This window comes from Fonsecaea nubica, assembly GCF_001646965.1.
Source record: "Fonsecaea nubica strain CBS 269.64 chromosome Unknown Scaff51, whole genome shotgun sequence".
NCBI lineage: Eukaryota > Fungi > Ascomycota > Eurotiomycetes > Chaetothyriales > Herpotrichiellaceae > Fonsecaea > Fonsecaea nubica.
In genome coordinates, this window is record NW_019173724.1 from 185,058 (window position 1) to 202,787 (window position 17,730).

At 52.9% G+C, this 17,730-nt stretch overlaps 6 protein-coding genes across 6 annotated transcripts; 4 read left to right on the plus strand and 2 right to left on the minus strand.

Moving 5' to 3' along the window:
- Positions 1-957: 957 nt before the first annotated feature.
- Positions 958-2,853, plus strand: AYO20_07395 (hypothetical protein; the record flags this gene model as incomplete). Its single annotated transcript, XM_022645681.1, has 3 exons — positions 958-1,501; positions 1,551-1,828; positions 1,909-2,853. The coding sequence occupies 3 exons, from the start codon at positions 958-960 to the stop codon at positions 2,851-2,853; spliced, it is 1,767 nt and encodes a 588-aa protein (XP_022498396.1).
- A 3,194-nt stretch (positions 2,854-6,047) lies between these two features.
- Positions 6,048-8,026, minus strand: AYO20_07396 (hypothetical protein; the record flags this gene model as incomplete). Its single annotated transcript, XM_022645682.1, has 2 exons — positions 6,048-7,041; positions 7,101-8,026. The coding sequence occupies 2 exons, from the start codon at positions 8,024-8,026 to the stop codon at positions 6,048-6,050; spliced, it is 1,920 nt and encodes a 639-aa protein (XP_022498397.1).
- Positions 8,027-8,671: 645 nt separating this feature from the next.
- Positions 8,672-10,513, plus strand: AYO20_07397 (hypothetical protein; the record flags this gene model as incomplete). The annotated part of the gene is made up of 2 exons (XM_022645683.1): positions 8,672-9,887; positions 9,942-10,513. 2 exons carry the CDS (start codon positions 8,672-8,674, stop codon positions 10,511-10,513), a joined length of 1,788 nt encoding a protein of 595 aa, XP_022498398.1.
- A 1,118-nt stretch (positions 10,514-11,631) lies between these two features.
- AYO20_07398 (hypothetical protein) lies at positions 11,632-13,125 on the plus strand (the record flags this gene model as incomplete). The annotated part of the gene is made up of 1 exon (XM_022645684.1): positions 11,632-13,125. One exon carries the CDS (start codon positions 11,632-11,634, stop codon positions 13,123-13,125), a length of 1,494 nt encoding a protein of 497 aa, XP_022498399.1.
- Positions 13,126-14,128: 1,003 nt separating this feature from the next.
- On the plus strand, positions 14,129-15,301 carry AYO20_07399 (hypothetical protein; the record flags this gene model as incomplete). The annotated part of the gene is made up of 1 exon (XM_022645685.1): positions 14,129-15,301. The coding sequence occupies one exon, from the start codon at positions 14,129-14,131 to the stop codon at positions 15,299-15,301; it is 1,173 nt and encodes a 390-aa protein (XP_022498400.1).
- A 374-nt stretch (positions 15,302-15,675) lies between these two features.
- On the minus strand, positions 15,676-17,638 carry AYO20_07400 (hypothetical protein; the record flags this gene model as incomplete). Its single annotated transcript, XM_022645686.1, has 4 exons — positions 15,676-16,014; positions 16,120-16,841; positions 16,924-17,493; positions 17,560-17,638. 4 exons carry the CDS (start codon positions 17,636-17,638, stop codon positions 15,676-15,678), a joined length of 1,710 nt encoding a protein of 569 aa, XP_022498401.1.
- Between the last annotated feature and the right edge of the window lie 92 nt (positions 17,639-17,730).

The window sequence follows — 17,730 nt, forward strand, 5'->3', positions numbered from 1 at the left end:
AGAAACTCGCAGCCTCCACGTCTTGCGCCCTGCTCTTGATCGAGGTGTTCGCCAGGCTCACCACGCCACGATTGGTGCATCGACCTGGGTTTTGGTCCCGTATCAGACGTCAAGCCAAGGCGTGCCGGGAGGCGAACAGGTTTCCTTGCATCGGCGGGCTAGAGTCAGCGAGATAGTCTGGTTGTGGTGCTTTCACTCCCCTCCTGACCACTCTCGCTCGTTCACAACCATCTCCTGAATAGCTCACACAGGGTTCCGACTCACCGTTTAAGAAGACGAGCACCGCCGTTCTTGCCACCTCAAAGTTACAACACGGCCCTAGTCAGAGAAGTGCAGACGTATATGAGAGTTGAGAGAATAGAAAACAGAGTGGACTCGGTGGAGAGACGCGACTTCTTATGGCCATTTGAAGCATAAGACGGAATTGCCGGGCCACCACTGATCGTCTGCCGCCCGCCTGCACCCTCCCCAGGCACCTAACGCTATCCCACGCCGCAGAGTCTTGGGAGAGTTCTCCAATCGGAAAAGCACGACGGTGCCCCCTTTGCTCGTACAACATCAGTCCTGCAGGCCCTCAGAGCAAGCTACAGGGGCATTAGCCACACGCGAGATGCCATAATCGAGTTCGCCTGCAGAGGATCGAACATTACCAAAGCGACGGTTCCACGCTGCACTACAGGCAGGTTCCCTTAGTCATATTTATGGGGGATATCAAGCCCTTCGTGTTCCTCACATTGGAGGAAACTGGCCGCGACAAAGTGGACTTTTGGCATCCTGGATGCTTTACGCTACGGTACTTTGCTAACGGGCCATCAGAAGCCTCTTCGGTACTGCCCTTATCACATTCCTACGAGTCTACTCCTCTATATCTACCTCACGGGGACTATTAAACGTTTATTTCTGCCGCAAAAGAAATCTCACACCAAGACTGCCCTCTCGCTCCAGCAGACCCGTGCCATGTCGCAACCAATTCATTTTGTGCATGAGACGAAGCCAGGGTCCTCATTGGATTCGAGCCAAGTACGTGCTCTCCGATCACACGTCCGGAAAGTCAATCTGGAGAGATCAAACCAGAAAAGCACTCGGCGGCTAGAGAATTTTCGCTCCTTGACCATTACAGATTTCTCAGAGGGAGGCAAAGTGAAAAGCGGCAAGCGAAAACAACCCCCGAGCGCGGATGCCTGTAACAGTCTTGAACCGGAAATTGAAAACCTTCCATCACGAGAAGGTGGCTCGCAACAGTGCCCCCTGAATCCCGGCGGTGCTGATACTCCCTCAACCGCCTTTCAATTCCTGTCGTCATCGGCAGGCGATGGTCCTCCGAGACGATGCACTTGTGCGAAGACTGGCTCGAAGCCAAGCAATCCCAAATTGCCGAGCTCGGGTCAGCTCCCAGTTGTTGGTGCTTCGGCCTCCACCGACGAATGCCATCCATACGCGGCGCATATTTCAAAAGCTATTGATCTCGATCCAACACGGATTGACTACCTTCTCAGGAGTTGTACGTGTCCTATCCCGCACCGTGAAAACCTGATGTTGATCCGATCTAGGTGCCTTTCAAGTGGCGGCCGAACCACTACTTGTCTCAGGGCCCGTCGAGGGGGACTTGACGGCGCTTTCCCTATTTCCAGAGTGCTTGACTAACTCGGCATTTCTTTACGCCCTTCTCTATTCTATTCTTCACATCCATAACTCCTGTAACACAACAAACGAGTCGCTTCTACTCAAGACGAAAGCCATCGAATGCCTGAGAGAAGACTTGCAGAAGGACGATCCCAATATTCGAGCACTGTCAATTGGAACAATACTACTTCTTTCCTGTGTTGCGGTATGTCGAAGACTTTACGTCTGCGCAGTGGAGGCTAATCGGACAATAGCATCATTGCGGTGACCTCGCTGAATCATCAGCACATTCAGAGGGTCTTTATAAGCTTCTCGAACATTGCCATGCAGATGGCACGCAGCTACGGTCTGATGTACTGCACGCAGTTTTCTGGTTCGTCAAGCCCAAAGACGCAGATCGGAGTGGGCTTATTGACCCTTCGTTGCAGGCAACACCTTCTAGGTACCGCGCTCGTGTGCACTCAACATCAATTCCAGCAACCAGATTTCCGAGGCCTTCTTCTCGGCCAAAGCGAAGAATTTCCTACTGCTTCACTGCCTACCCTACCACTTGGATTTGTTCTACACGAAGATGTCATCAGCAGCGACGTCTTACTATGTATTCGCTACGTCCTTTACCTCCAAGAGCTCGTCGGGATAGGTACTACCAACCGGGAGACGATTGAAGACCTACAAGCATCTATCCAGTCTCGACTTGTCTTCCACGAGGACAGTTGTAAGAAAATGGGCCAGATAGCAGAATGCTGCCGGTGGGCCGTATATATTGTTTGTTACATGACAAGCACGCCAACATGGACGAGCGCCTTTGTGCCGCTCAGGCTGGCAGAGAAGCTCCTAGCACACCTCGACAAGAGCTTGGGCACAGATCTGTGGCGCTATCGACGCGACCTGTTTCTGTGGTTGCTGCTCGTCGGCATGTCGGTGGGCAATGGTCGGAACTGTTTCGCCGTGGAGCTTGCCTCTCGGTACCAAGATTTCACCGACAAAGTAATTGAGGACGTGCAAAAGTGGGACGAACTGCGGGATGGAGCCAAGGCCCTCAACAACGTGGTGAAGCGGTTCATCTACGCTCAAGACTGGGTTGCCAAAAGACATCTGCTCCCCCGTTGGACGGATCTGGAGATGAGTGTGTTTCTGTGTGGTTCGGATGATGTTGACATTGAGATGGGAAACGAAGAGACCAATGCTCTTCTACAAGAGCTGGTGCCGGATACTAACCTTTTTGAGTGAGCCTGGGTACGGGATGACAAACCTTGCATGGCCAATATTCAGCCTTGCCGAGCAAACCAGTCGAGATTGTCGTCGTTGGGGTTCGTCACCTGCGCAAGTCGACCTACCAATGGTTTCCTCCCGCGCCTACTCTTTGGAAATGGTGCGCGCAGTTGATCATGCGGCGTGGGTTGTCACCTACAAGTGCTTTGCTCATGCGCTCGGATGACGAAGCTACATTTGCGCGTTATGCAGCACGCGTCAGTCCAGCTTTCAAATCAGACCCCTTTCTCGTTCGTCTCAGCTCGCAACGGCTACCAACGGTCCGTTTTTCTCGGCTATCAGCTTGGCTCATCACTTTATCAGCAGGCACATACTATTCAGGTGACCTGGAATTCTGGAGAATGGCGGACGACTCCGTGACTGGTAGCCTGACTCAGGTTGCTAGTACTGAACTTGCTTACTAGGCATATTGAGCTCTGTTTGTTCTAGCGTCCATCTTCGAGGTTGTTCTTCCCGGCCAATCCGACGTCTACACTTCAAACTCTTCCACGAGGCTCCTACAAAGCGACGGAACTATCCAGGTTCCCAGCTATCACGAGTTTTTGGGAGTTGTCGATCGGCGTTATTCACGATTCAGCGGTAGGTGTCGGGGAAAGAGGCGGTTTGGTATCATGAAATCGTACCACAAGCTGTATAGTTGAGGGCAGTCAAAGATTACTACTGCCGCAAGGCGATCGAGTTCCATGGTAGCGTGGGTAAAGGGCCGAATCTGCGAGTGAAGGCACCTTATTTTTCCTGCTACAACTATTCGGGTGTGTCTCTATCCGATGTTGACACTCTCGAGATTGACATTGGATTTTGCTTCTTCCCCCGAGCAGTAGACGATCTCTGTCATTATGTCCAAGTACTTGGTCCCGCACCGTGACACTCTCAGCAGTACGACTCGTGTTGAGAGACACAAAGCCACGTACCAAAGAATGTGGAGACCCGCGCAACCACCTCGTACAAGTATTCGCATTATGCTTTTGCTAGCCCCTTTGACGCGGGCTCTTTACTCTAACAATACCTGAAGAATCATCTTTGTTTTGCATGCGGGTTTTCAAATCGCCGGTCTGCAAACAGCAGCAAGACACGGGACGGCGCAGACAGAGCTTTATGCCGGCCCGATCCCGCCCACGTAAGCGACTGACCCCTTCGATGCTGGAGACGGGGCGGACAGGGCACGGTTTCTTTGTGGTCTTTGTGCCGGGTCCTTATCCTTATCCTTATCAGCCTCGTGGTCTACTACTTGGCTGATTGCATTGAGAGAGATCAAAAAGACCCGTGCACTGGTCCCTAGGTAGTGTTGATACCCTACCCCGTACCCCGTACCGAATATACACTTTTTCTCGTCTCTCCTGTTCTATGTTTTGTGTTGGTTCGGGTATCATGAAGGACTGTATTCCCAGAGAAGCGTCCAACTCGTCCTTTATCACTGATCATTTATTTATCGGGGGTTATGGGTTATTTGGCCACCTAGATATACCTAGATACGCACTTTGTAGTATTTTGGAGTTTGTTTTTGATCGACGAGTACGAATTTAATCATGTTGGCACCCCAGGGAGTGATTTTACCAAGTATCCAAAGTACCGAGCACAAGTACATACGATCACGATCCCTGGTGCAAAAGAACAATAAAAGACCCGTTACCATGCCACCATGCATTCTTCGCGAGTTTCTAGTCCAAAATACAAGGAGGGTCTTTTTGTTTTTGTTTTGTTTTTGGTTCGCTCGGAGCGCTTTCTGGTTTCGGGAATGGCAGACTTTCCGCATCGGGAAGGGGTCTTTCCCCTTTTAGCCTGTGCTCTTCTTTCGGCCCCTTTGTTTGTGGATCCCCTGTGCACCGAATGTGTGCAAGTACGAGGTACATACCCATAGCATAGCATACCTCGCGCCTTACCACTGCCAACTTGCCGCTGCGTTGTACGAGGACGTGAGGTGTCTACTTTGTAACACTTGTACCAGGTAGGCGTCGAACTAGTCCCGTTCCGTACCTACGGAGTAATATTATTATTCAGAGTAGGCACCGAGTATGGTTCTGGGTGTCAGTATCCACTCCAACCCCACTGTGGCGTCGCGCCCCGTCCATGATCTCTCCGGCAAAGCTACAAAGTCTTCTAGGGACTTACTTTTACAAAGAGGATGGGATGGTGTGTTGGCTACGAGGTCTCGACAAGTCCATACCGCACTTGCACACCAAAAACATCCGCATCATACGCCCAGTCCCACAGTCACCACCGTGCAGAAAGGCCGTGGTGGACAGTGGAGTTGAGTGGAGTGATGGCCTGTAGCCGCGTTACTCTGTATGTCCCTGTTTGCCTGTCCGGTTCGCAAAGCCACAGGGACGAGTACAGCAAGGTCATTGGGCAAGTTGGGTCGTTGGGCTGTCGGGCTGACAGAGCTTGCATACCTGTACGGAGCAATATAGCCTGGTGCTGGTACAACTAACGAAGTATCTGGTATGCAGGTAGGTCGATACGTACACACACAGGGACAAAAAAGAGCAAAGGTCTGTATGTCCCGACGACCGGTGGAGAGCTGGACTGGCCGCTGAAAACGGTGGGCTCTCCTGCACCCACAGTCACACGGAGGGAGGACACGGCGCTTTGTCAATTATTTGGGGGAATAACAATACCAATACCAGTGCTAATACCAATACATTGATCGAGCAGCCATGGAATTTTTCTTCTTCCTTTTTTCCGGCCTTTTTTCCCGATGTAAAATAAGCAACAGACTATCCTGACATGATTTTTTCCAATGGATCGTACCCTGTGATGATGGCATATCCCCCAACCCCCCCGCTGTCATATCTCACGTGCTGAAGACATTCACAGGACCATCTGTGGGATTTGTCCAAAACAACAATGTCGTCACGGTTGTCCTGACCCGACCTCCACCACAAATCATACAGCGCTATTCTGCACAACAAGACTCTGTTCCCATGTCCGTTTGTTCTTCTTCCAAACAGCTCGTTGTCAGCCCTTCAGCACTTTTGAAGCTCGATCATTTCAATCAAACCAGCAAAAAGTATCGTGGCATCCCCGTCATCCGGCTCCCACTGGCCACACACAGCAAAGCAACCTCTCCCCAAGATAAAATCTCAACCGGTTCCTCGATCAAGGTTGACACGAACGCCTTTTGGTTTTCTTGGCAGTAGAGATCCGCGGCCATGCTAAGGTTCATTGATATTGTCCATTCTTGCTGCATGCTTCTGAATGTTGATTTGCTGGGATGCAATCATGTCGAGGTTTCTGTTTCTTTCGGTGTTGTCAAAATCACCCGTGTGAGGCACAGTCAGGACCAATAAGCTGACCATCCCTCGATAACAGACATGGACAGAATATTGCACCTTCAAGACTGTTACGCCATCGTCACGTTGTTCGAGGCGGAAGCCGCAGTTTCGCAAACTCTCGAACTCAATCTGGACCGTGCCCTCGTTCTCAACCCATTGGAATTCGGTGTCCGACATGATGTCAAATTTTAGGGTTAGCGGGAAAACTGGGTTCTCGGTAACGACCGTTCTTGTCAGGGACAATTGCTGGCGGGGGTCATCCAAGTCCGTACCCTGGTGGACCACCCGCTGTGTACCATGGGTATCAACGTGGCGGAAGCTGCTCGAGATGTGAAGACGAGTGCCAAATGTCGCCCGGGCGACCTTTTTCTGGATAATCATTTGGCTTGCAAGAGACAGGAAATTGCCTTGGGCGACCGCCGGACTCTGGTCAAGGTCTTGAACCATCACCACCTTGGTTCCTTGTTGGCGGTAACGGTTTCCGAAGGCCTCCAGCACGTAGGGGGGGCGACTTCCCCAACCAGCCAGACAAATTGTGACAGATTGCACTCCGGAATTGTAGAGCCGAGCGTCCCGCACCTCCTTGTCCACAAGGTGAAAGATATTGTTTAGCCACATATCGAACAGTCTGCGCAACATGAAATTTCGCAAAACAAGACCGTCTCTAGTGAGCTCGAAGGTATCGCGACGAAGCTCTTCCGTTAGCTTGAGGGCGCCGCGATAAAGCTGAATCTCAATGTCGTTCATGTCAGTGCCGGTATCTCTCTTATGGAATTCGAACTTCGCCACAAAGGCATCCAGCAGGTCGGACTCAGTCCAGGGAATTCCGCCATATATCGGAGCAAGCCTTCTGGAAATTCCTGCCGCAAATGCTCTTTGAACATTTCATTGAGCTTGAGCGATCCATCAACAACGCTAAGTCCGGGGCTGGACCCAAGCATGACAGTTTCGTCGTTGATGTCGCTTGGGCGGACGGAGCAGATATCAGTGGTTCCACCGCCAATATCAACAATGATGAAAGCGCGTTGGCGTTCCACCCGATCCAGTCTGTCATTTTCGCCCTCACGTTCTGAGACGAGATGAAACAATCCGGCCGATTTTCCCTCGAAAAGGATGCAGGTATTCTTGGGATATCCAGCCTTGTTCAACAACTGTTGGTAATTCCCCATAGGAGAATCATCAGGTCCAATTGATGGAACAGAAATGGCGACGTCGACACTTTCGTGAAACAGACTCGTTACGTCCTCCACTCCGATGCCATACTCTGCGGCACAGTGTCTCATAGTGAGATGCCAAAGGAACTCGAAGAACAAGGTGATCAAGTCCTCCATTGAGTTGACAACGCAGAGTCTGAAGTGGCCCGTGAGAGGATCTTGTGTATACATATCACTGGTCACGGCCTCCAACTGAATCTTGCGTAGAGCATCTTGGTGGCGGGCCTTGAGAGAATTGAGTATGTTCACCGTGAGCCGATCCGATGACTTCTCAAGATAGAGAGGTAGGAGCGACATCTTCATCAACGTGATCTCAGCAAGGACGCCATGAGGACGGCCAGCATCGAGGTTCTCCCCAAACTTCAGCACCAATCTCTTGCGCCCATCACTGGCAATATCTTCATGGACAACAGCGGTCGACGGCCCTCTATAGCCTGCCGGTTCATATGGATTGCAGACCACATTGCGGGCTACTTTGCGGGATTGCAATGGTTCCACACCGGCAACCTTGTCATAGCAAATGGAGGAAGTCGTGGTCCCAAAATCGATGGCAACTTTGAGGCGATAGTTGTCGGGTTGTATGAGGTTGCTCTGATGATTGTGGTTGAGGGGAAAGTGTTTGCGTCGGCTGATGAGGCTCTGCATATTCGATGTGGAATATGGATGGGAAGAAGCAATGGTGAGATGTGAGGATCCTGGTGAGATGGAGGAAGCCCGAAGAAGGTTGGAAGAGTATCTGGCTGAAAAGAAGAGAGAAGAACAAGAGTCAAGTGCCTTGTAAAGGAGGCAGTAATGGCGGGTGGGAAGTGGGAAGTGAGAGACACTGACAAGTGACAAGTGCAGTCTTCCACGCTCTTCAAGTGAAGCCAGCAAACATGCTGTTTTGATTGAGACCAGACCCTTTGCCACTCTCAAATCACTTAATCAATCATTCAAGCAATCATTCACTCACTTAGTTCGCTCAATCCGCCAGTGGATCAATTCAGACAAAGCAATCTGTCCGCTCCTGACTCACGCCATGCCCCCCCTCACGGCCACTTTCTTTGTGTCGACCGCAGTTCCAGACCACCAAGATCGAAAAATACGTCCGCATGCAGAAACCCTTTCGGTGTAACCGCCGAGACATGGTCACATAAAGCAAGCCGCAGCTCTCCCCTTGACCGACTTCTCCTTACGAACTTCGCTTCTTTCGTTCATCTCCTCTCGTCTCGTACACCTCCTCCACACATTCTCCCCGTATAAATCTACATAGCACGGCCCTCTCCGCAGTTCATCCTCGCTCTGCCCAACATGACAAAGAAGAGCGGTCCCCTGCAGTGGACTCCTGCAGCTGAAAAGCTCCTGCTGGAGTGGATAGAGCAGAATAAAGGACCGGATGGAACGCTGCGACAAAATTTCGAACTCGCCCTGGATGAAATGGCCGCACATCTCCACGATCAGTTCTCCAGTACCCCTCAACTAGGCACTGTTGTCTTGAAACGCAGGATCAACGACAAATTGAGACGTGTGTGGAACAAGTACAGATTGGCCAAGTATGAGACCACACCGTTCGCGGCCACCACGTTCTTCGACGAGGGTATCGCAGCTCTGGATCGTGAAAAACTTGGGTCCGGGTTTGCAGACCTCTTCTCGTCAGAGGAGCCACGAGACCTCGCTCAAAGTGCGGACAATAATCCTTCTGCGGCAATCAACCTGGGCGAAAAGCGAAAGGCCGAGGATCCAGCGAGCTCAAGCGACCCAAACGACTGCTCGCCATCGAAACGTGCAAAGTCGACGGGTTCAGTCAGCTCCGCTAGGAGTGTGACGCCAACTTCCTCCAGTGACAGCTTGTTGCAGATCACGACGCAAGATGCTGATGAACCCGAGGCTGAAATCCCGCTATATGCCAGTGCTCTGCCAACTCCTGAGGTCCAACCAAATACCGTCCATGATACTGCGTCTCAGGCACAGATTCAGCCAGCAAGAGACGTTCCCCTTGCGGAGCCTCAAGCATACCTGGAAACTGAAGACGCTACTTCTCCGCGTCCAGCAGATGCGGCAGTCAATCGCTCACCTCTGCCACAGAATCCACCTGGTCATAAGATTCTTGAGGCACTGGAGTTCTGGGAAGACCATCAGCCCAGGATGGCTAAGCTCCTGTATGAGCATACCATTGTTACATGCAGTTCAACATTCAAGCACACGATGGGCACAATCCTTGCGAAGGCTAGTGTAGCTGTTGGGGGGTATATCCACAGCTTGGGGATGATGGACCAAACGGTCCTCCTGGACCCCACGGTTATCTATCCAGTGCAACTCAAACGGCTGATCGAGACCCTCGTCCCGACGCGCCATCGTCGCGACTTTGAGGCACTACAAAGAAGGACCAATACGGTTGACTGGGACTTATTTAGTCGTTCGCTGGTCGGTGCAGCAGTCACATCATGGTGTCTGAATAGATCACCATCAGCGTGGGATCTCTTCTCCAACTCGTTTAAGTACATGTTTGAAGAAGTCCACGAAAAATGTGAGTGTATATAGAATTCCTGACACTTTGTTCGAGCGCCACTGACTTCTACAGGTCTTGCGCCAGTTGTGGCGGCCAATTTAAAAGAGAGGTTTTGGGCGAAATACGTGGACACACAATTCCTCCCCCAAAATCAAACAAACGCTGAAAACATGGCTACCCAGATGGCTCAATATCTCGACATACTTCTACCCAAGTCGGAGAAGTCGTTTCCACCGCGCTATGTTCCTGGTGTGTGGTGGTGTCAACCGACGGACCCTCTCACCGCCACTGATGGGGCAACCGTATCCGATTTCTTTCAAGAGCCTGTCGAGCGTGGTAGGCTCCGAGAAAAACTGACCAAACTTTTCAAATTTGCCCTCGATTGGCGAATGGGAGAGTGCAAGAGTCTCAACTCTTACTATGAATTCCAATTCCCATCTTTTGGAGACGCCTATTCGTCGGAGAGGAAAATACACTCCTGTGCAGGTGGGAGGGTCGAGGGCTATGTCTGTCTAGGTTTGACTCCGATCGTCAAGAGGCAGGCACGATTAGAGGTGCTAGGAGAATTAACACCTTGGTCGGTGATATGGCCTGCAGACGTGATCACGGTGGAAACAGAGGTCTGGCAACAACCGACACGTTGACAGTGTCAACAGCGGGGTGCTGGGTTGCTGGGGTTTATGAATTCCGATTTCAATGGCGTTTGCGGTCGGGTTGATGCGCGGTGCGAGGAGGACAAGGTGGAAGTGAATGGCTGTAGGGAGTAATTTATCCAGATAAAGAGTTGTACGCAATGTAACCCGCCTGATCTCACGGCCTTGCCATGTCCTCCATGTTTTCCCAGTATCTATCACCTCCCTCCTACTTACCTCCCAATCTCCTCCAGCGAGCCTTTGTGGAGGACGGCCCCTTCCCGGCCACCAAACCTTCTTAATAACAAAAAACACATATACAAGTAATTAACACCCAAAGAGCGTTTTCCCGTTTAGGAAATTCAGAACTGCGGATTCTGGGGATTTGACCCCAAAAGGGAAAGCCAAGCCACTCACCCAGCCCACTTTCTTCACGTGGTTGGTCACTTTGGTGCCACACTTATGTAAACAGTTAATAAGAAAACTCAAAAAACTTTGCCCCAGGATTTTCTCTGACCCCACGTCGCTTAGGCGTATGTTGTGTTGCGCATCCAAATTCGAGACTGATGCAGGACGGATAGAGCCGGTAGGGGAGGGGAGGGAGGGGGGGGGGGAAGGCAAACAAGATAACACCCTCCACAAAAGCCCAGTGACTACGTTTCATGGAATGCGTATCCAATGATAACTACCCCAGGGGTGCGAATGTACACTGCGCGCGCGCATGGGCGTTGATCACGATCCAAACGATGCACGCTGACAGAAAATGCGGACGGACCAGCCACGTCGGGAATGGTTTGGCACTGGCTGCCACTGGCATTGCACCACTGGATAACTTATCAAACGCTGTTTTTGACAAAGATCAACGATCGGTCCGTCCGAGCTGCATGGCGCACTACACCACTTGGACTGGGACTGGTCTGGGTCAGAGCAGACAGAACGGCAACATGGATTACGAATTATTGTCGGGGATCATCACCATCATCCTGCATTGCTGACGGAGAGCAGTACAAAAAGAAAAAAAAGGGAGTTGCTGGTCCCCCATCTGTCAAATCTCTGAGAAACTCTCGTCGCGGGATTCGACCTCCAAAACGCTTCCTGATACCTTTTCACATTGTGTCAATATGCAAACAATGGCACCTCGCAACGTCAACCTTCACCCGGACAACCACCTCCCTGACTCCCTGCAATCCGCCACGTTTGATGTCGTCGTCATCGGCTCAGGTCCCGTGGGCCGTCAAGTGGCGTCCAAGACCGCCGCGGCGGGCCTCTCCTCCGTCGTCATCGAGGACGAGCTCTGGGGCGGCGAGTGCCCCTACTGGGCGTGCATGCCTTCCAAGGCGATGCTGCGTCCTGGCGAGGCGATCGCCGGCGCCCGCCAGATTGGCGGTGCCAGGCAGCTGATTGCGGCCGATCGCCTCGTCGACGTCCAAGGCGTGTTTGAGCGACGGGACAAAGTCACAAACAAATGGGACGACGACTTTATCTTGAACCTGTCGTTGAAGCAGAAATGTTCCGTCGTGCGAGGCAAAGGGTTCATCGTCGGAAAGAAGAAGGTGCTGGTGAAGCATGCCAACGGCCAAGAAGCGACGTTGACCGCCATCCACGCCGTCATCGTCGCCACAGGCTCGGAACCGGTCATCCCCATGGACATCAAGGGTATTGATCAAATCGACTATTGGACTCCAAGAGAGGCCACCGCGGCAGATATGGTGCCTGAGCATTTGATTATCGTGGGTTCGGGGGTCGTTGGCTGCGAGATGGCCACAGCCTTTTCCACGTTCGGCGCCAAGGTCACCATGATCAGTGCCACGTCTGAAGTGCTGGGTCGATATGAGCCGGAAGCCGGGAAGCGTGTTCGAGAGGCATTGACTGCTCATAATGTCGATTTTCACTTGTCGGCGAGAGTGGCCGAAGCTTGGAAGGAAGGCAACGGCAAGATTTCAGTCAAGCTGGGCTCTGGAGAAGTCGTCACGGGCTCTGCTCTCCTCATAGCTACCGGCAGAAAGCCTCGCACGGACAACATCGGCCTGGAAACCATCGGCTTGACCAGCGCCCTGGCTGTTGATCAGAGCATGTGTGTTTCTTCCCTAGAAGGTAATTGGTTATTTGCAATTGGAGATGCGAACGGTCGGGCTCCATTGACACACATGGGTACGTATCAGGGCCGGATTGCGGCGGCGACCATTATTGCCCGAGCCGGAGGAGTCGACATCCATGAACCCGAGGCCTGGAGCGAATTCGCCGCGACATCAGATGAGGTTGCCATTTCGCAAGTCGTCGTCACGGACCCGAACGTTGCCACGGTTGGTCTGACTTTGGCGGATGCCTTGAAGAAGGGCATCAAGGCCGTGGAAGTTGCCGTGCCGTTTGATTTCCCCGGTGCCTGGGTCTATGCTGAATTCGACTATGACGGCTGGGCCCAATGGGTGGTGGATTCGGAGAGGAACGTGCTTGTCGGAGCGACGTTCGTCGGCAGAGAAGCGGGCGACCTCCTTCACGGGAGCACCGTTGCAATTGTCGGCCAAGTTCCTCTTGACCGCTTGAAGCACGCTGTTGCCAGCTTTCCCACCAGGAGTGAAATATATGGGTCATTGTTGGAAAAGTGGGACCAGCTGCGAAGGTAAAATTCACAAGGGCACTTGGCCAGAGAATGAGATATTGAATAATGAAGTGTCTCGCTCCTTTTCTACAAGACTGTGGAAAGGCTGTCACCAAAGGTGAGGGTGGGAGCACCGCCGCGTATGCATTCATAGATCCTCGCGTTCTTGGTGATGTTGCACTCGTGTCCATGTGCGACGAAGCTTTGGAGTATCTGACACTGGAGGAAATAGCCAGGCCGTCGAGTTCAGTCAAAGACTCAGAAGGGAACCCTGGATCAGGGTACACTTGTGACGGCCTCGGTAGCCACGACAGTGATTGAATGACCTCTCCACGTGGCATTCTTTTGCACGAGCCCCTGCATTGGACTTTTCTCCTGAAAGATATTCCCGGGTCTTCAGATATAATTGATGAGAACGACGACGAGTTCCCGCAAATAGTCGACTTCTGTGAGTGATCGTGTTAATATCACCCCCATATACACCTCAAGGCGATCGGCACTTGACTAGACTGACATGATCATTCTTGACGTTGCTAATGTGGTCGATTCAGGGGGCCCCGACGCACCCGATGGATATGGACCATTTTATGCGATGCAGCTCAGATGCCAGGGTGCGTACGTTGCCATAGAGAATGCCGACACGTATCGCTATTATGCTCAGTCCAAATACTGAGCTTGGAAATGTGGAAAGTCGTTTGGACCGGCGCAAAGTGATGAAGATAATACTAGGAGAACTGGTGTCCGGATCATTCAAGGCGGTCTCGAGACTGGAGATGAGTGAAGTCTAAGGGCGTGACCAGTGAGAGAACCCTTGAAGGTTTGGGGGATGTTCATATCCCTCCCTCACTATTGAGCTGAGTGGTCGACGGAGATGTCGTAGTACCGGGATAATGCGGGTAAAGGCAGCATGATCATATCTCCATTTGTAGCTTGATCTCAATACACTCGAAAAAGCAGCGAGTTATTGATTCACTTCTGGTCTTTGTCCAAAACACCCTCTGAACGTGCCCTCTAGCGCAACATTTTCAATGCTGGCGAGATGCTCAAGAGAGGCGCCGAAAAACTTCGAGAGAGCCTTCAGGCCACTAAGGCCAGGCCCGTCGAGGCGATACACTTCGTCCTCCCCCGAAAATCCACCAAAGCCTCCTGATGCCCGAAACCACTCGCCTACCTTTCGCCGCCTCGCTGTCGGAGCCGCGCTGGGATCTGGCCTGTTCGCACTTTGGCAGGCGTACCTGTACTCGGTGAAAGGCGACTCGTTCGCCGCATACACGCTCGTCGCGAAGGAACCTGTCTCGTCGACCGCAAGCATATTCCACCTGGTACCCAAGCAACAAAACCACAACTACGAGCTCTACCAGGATGCGTGGAGGAGAGGTGTCTGGAATGTGCAGTTTAAGCAGCCGCAGCTCCAGATAGTCAGGGCATACACACCCCTGCCGCCGATCGACGAGAAGACCGCGCAAGAGAAGGGTGAAATCAGGTTCTTGATACGAAAGGACCCGTATGGCGAAGTGTCGAGTTATCTTCACAGATTGCGTTTGGGCGCAGACATCGAGATGCGCGGACCCAACTTGGAGTATGAACTAGGTCCAGAGGTGCGACAGGTGGTGTTCTTTGCGGGTGGCACGGGTATCGCCCCCGCTTTACAGGTTGCGCACGCCTTGTTTGAAGGGAATAAGCCCGCGGAAAGCGACGCGGCAAACAAGCAACGAAAGCTGCATATCTTATGGGCAAACAGACTGCGCGAGGACTGCCTGGGCGGCATCAGTGACGACCCCCCCCCGGAACCACTGCCCCCCAAACCAACCTGGTCGGGCTTCTTTGTCAAGTCGAAACCGAAGCCACCACCTCCAGTTTCTGAGAAAAAGGGCGTCATCGTGCAAGAATTAGAGGCCTTGAAGCAAAAGTACCCCGGCCAAATCACGGTGGAGTACTTTGTCAACGCGGAGGACACGTGGATCGACGAGGACGCCGTCTTCCGAGCCCTCTCCACGTTCGACGACAAGGACTTCTCAACCGGATACGGCATCTCCCCGGAACAGAGGCAGATCCTCATCTCCGGCCCACCCGGCTTCATCGCCTATCTCGCCGGCCCCAAGGAGTGGAAAAACGGGAAGGAGGAACAAGGCGCTGTTAGCAAGCTTGTTGCGCATGCCATCTCGAAGAATCCGCACAATGTCAAGGTGTGGAAGATATGAAGCGGCGTACCTGGGGGCCCCAGAACACGGCCCCCGAAGAGCAGTGGCGGTGCAATCCTGCGAGAGAATCACTCGGCTTGGTCGGAATTGTTGGCCACTTTCTACGTGTATGTGTATCTGTATGTCAAATATGCTAGCTAAGTGGGGGTGACCTGCCGGAAACCCTCAAGTGAACACCTCTCCGAACTTCAGATTGGCTCATACCTTTTCCCCCCTCTCAGTTCGCCGCTCTCCAGAGTCATAGAAAGACCGGAGTCCCAATCTACTGTATATCAACCAATACCATTGATCTATCCCCGCCCCGTCCGCTCACATCTCTTCCCAATCCACTTCCACGCCTGACCGTCCTTCCGCGCCCCTCCCTCTCTCTTGTCTTAAATCTTCGCCTGCTCGCCCACCCTCTCTCTCTTGGCCAACTCCCTCAGATCCTTCCGGAGGATCTTCCCGCTGGCGCTCTTGGGGATCGCGTCGAGATACACCACGCCGCCGCGGAGCTGCTTGTGCAGCGCCAGGTTGCGCTTGACAAAGTCCTTGATCTCCTCCTCCGACACCTTGGATTTGTCCGCGACCACGTACGCGCGGGGGATTTCGTTGCCGAATCCCCCGGGCTCGGGGACGCCGATGACCGCGGCGTCTTGGATCAGCGGGTGGGAGATCAGCAGGGCTTCGAGCTCGGCGGGCGCGATTTGGAGGCCCTTGTATTTGATCAGTTCCTGTCGTGGGTGAGGTGAGGTGTCAGTAAAACAAATTCAAAAACGAAATCGAGTTGTTTTGTCTCCGCGTGGAAAGAGTTGGAAAATGAAAGCGATGAAACATACCTTCTTCCGATCCACCACGTAGAACATGCCGTCCCTACACAGGCCAATGTCGCCCGTCTTGAACCACTGCCCGTCTTTCGAAAAGCTGTCCCTCGTCGCCGCCTCATTGTCCCAATAGCCCGTGGTGATCATGGGGCCTTGAACGATGAGTTCCCCCTCCGATCCTTCCTCCACATCGTTTTCGTCGTCATCCACGATCCTCATGCGGATATTCGGCAAAAGCGGACTGATCGAGCCCGTCTTGTCGTCCTGGTCGTACGGCATGCCCGTCACGGCGCCCGTCGTCTCGCTCAGCCCCCACACCTGGCTGATCTGGCAGCCGAGCTTCTTCTCCGCCATGGCTTGCAGCTCTGCTCCCATGGGCGCGGCGCCCGAGACCGCGTGCACCATGTGCGCAAACTGGTCCGTCACCAGCGGGCTCTTCGCAATGAGTAGATATATCGGCGGCACGGTGAAAAATTGGGTGATGTGGAATTTCTTGCAGTATTCGAGGAACTTGGGGAAGTCGAATTTGGGCATCCAGTAGACAGGTCCCCCAGCGATCGATGGGTTGACAAAGTACCCCTGGCAGCCGGCGATGTGCGCCGCGGGCAGGTGGGCCAAGGTCCGGTATTCGAGATTGAACGAGGGATCGCGCCGGCGTATCCTGATGAAGGACTCGCGGATCATATACTGGGGGATAAGCCCTTCAGAGACGAGATTGAGGTGCGATATATTGACCCCTGGAGATCGACACAGGCAGCAGAGGTCAGCAAAAGCATCTCGTGAAGGAACGAATTGAGGGAAACGTTAAGGGGAGCTTACCCTTTGGAACACCTGTCGTCCCACTGCTGTACAGCAAACAGACCACCCGCTGCTCCAATATTTTCTTGTCCGTGATTCTCTCCCAGTCAAGCTCCTCTTCCTTCTTCCAGCCTTCCTGGAGGAAATTCCTGCCTTTTCGCTCCACGTCCTGTAGTACTCTCTTCCCACCCATCGACTCGAGCACCAATACCCGGTCAAGCGGTACATTGCATTCCTTGGCCGCCCGGACGGCAACCTCGACACAGTCGGAGCTGCAAACGATCAAATTACTCTTTCCCTGCTTGACCTGCCGTGCCAACTCGAAGGGTGTGAACGAGGAGCTTGCCGCGCTAAACACTCCTCCCGCGGCGATCACTCCGTAAAAGATATTCGGCAGCAGAACTTGGCCAGACGAGATGCATACCACGACGTCCTTGCCCGGGCCACTTGCGCCAATGCCGAATTGGTGCCGGAAGACATGGGTGAGGCGCTTGGTGTAGGTTCTCGCTTGCGCCTTGGTGACGCTGTTTGAGGGGAGAGCAGCTTCGGCGTGGAGGATCGTGGAATCGGTCGTCCATGCCTCGGGCGATTCTAGTGAGCATATACAATCAGTCGCGTGCTCAAGGAGGACATAGAATTAAGACAACAACGACGTACCGTATATCAAGGTCAGAATGTCGATGTCGGGGAGCTCATAGTCTTTCGACGGCAAATAAGTTGTCTTGAGCGGCGGCATTGTGAGCGACTGGCTGGTCCCAACGTATCCAACTCTTCAAGGCGGGTGCATGTGAGAGATCTGACAGCTCCTGGAGCTTCGTCTCGAGACAC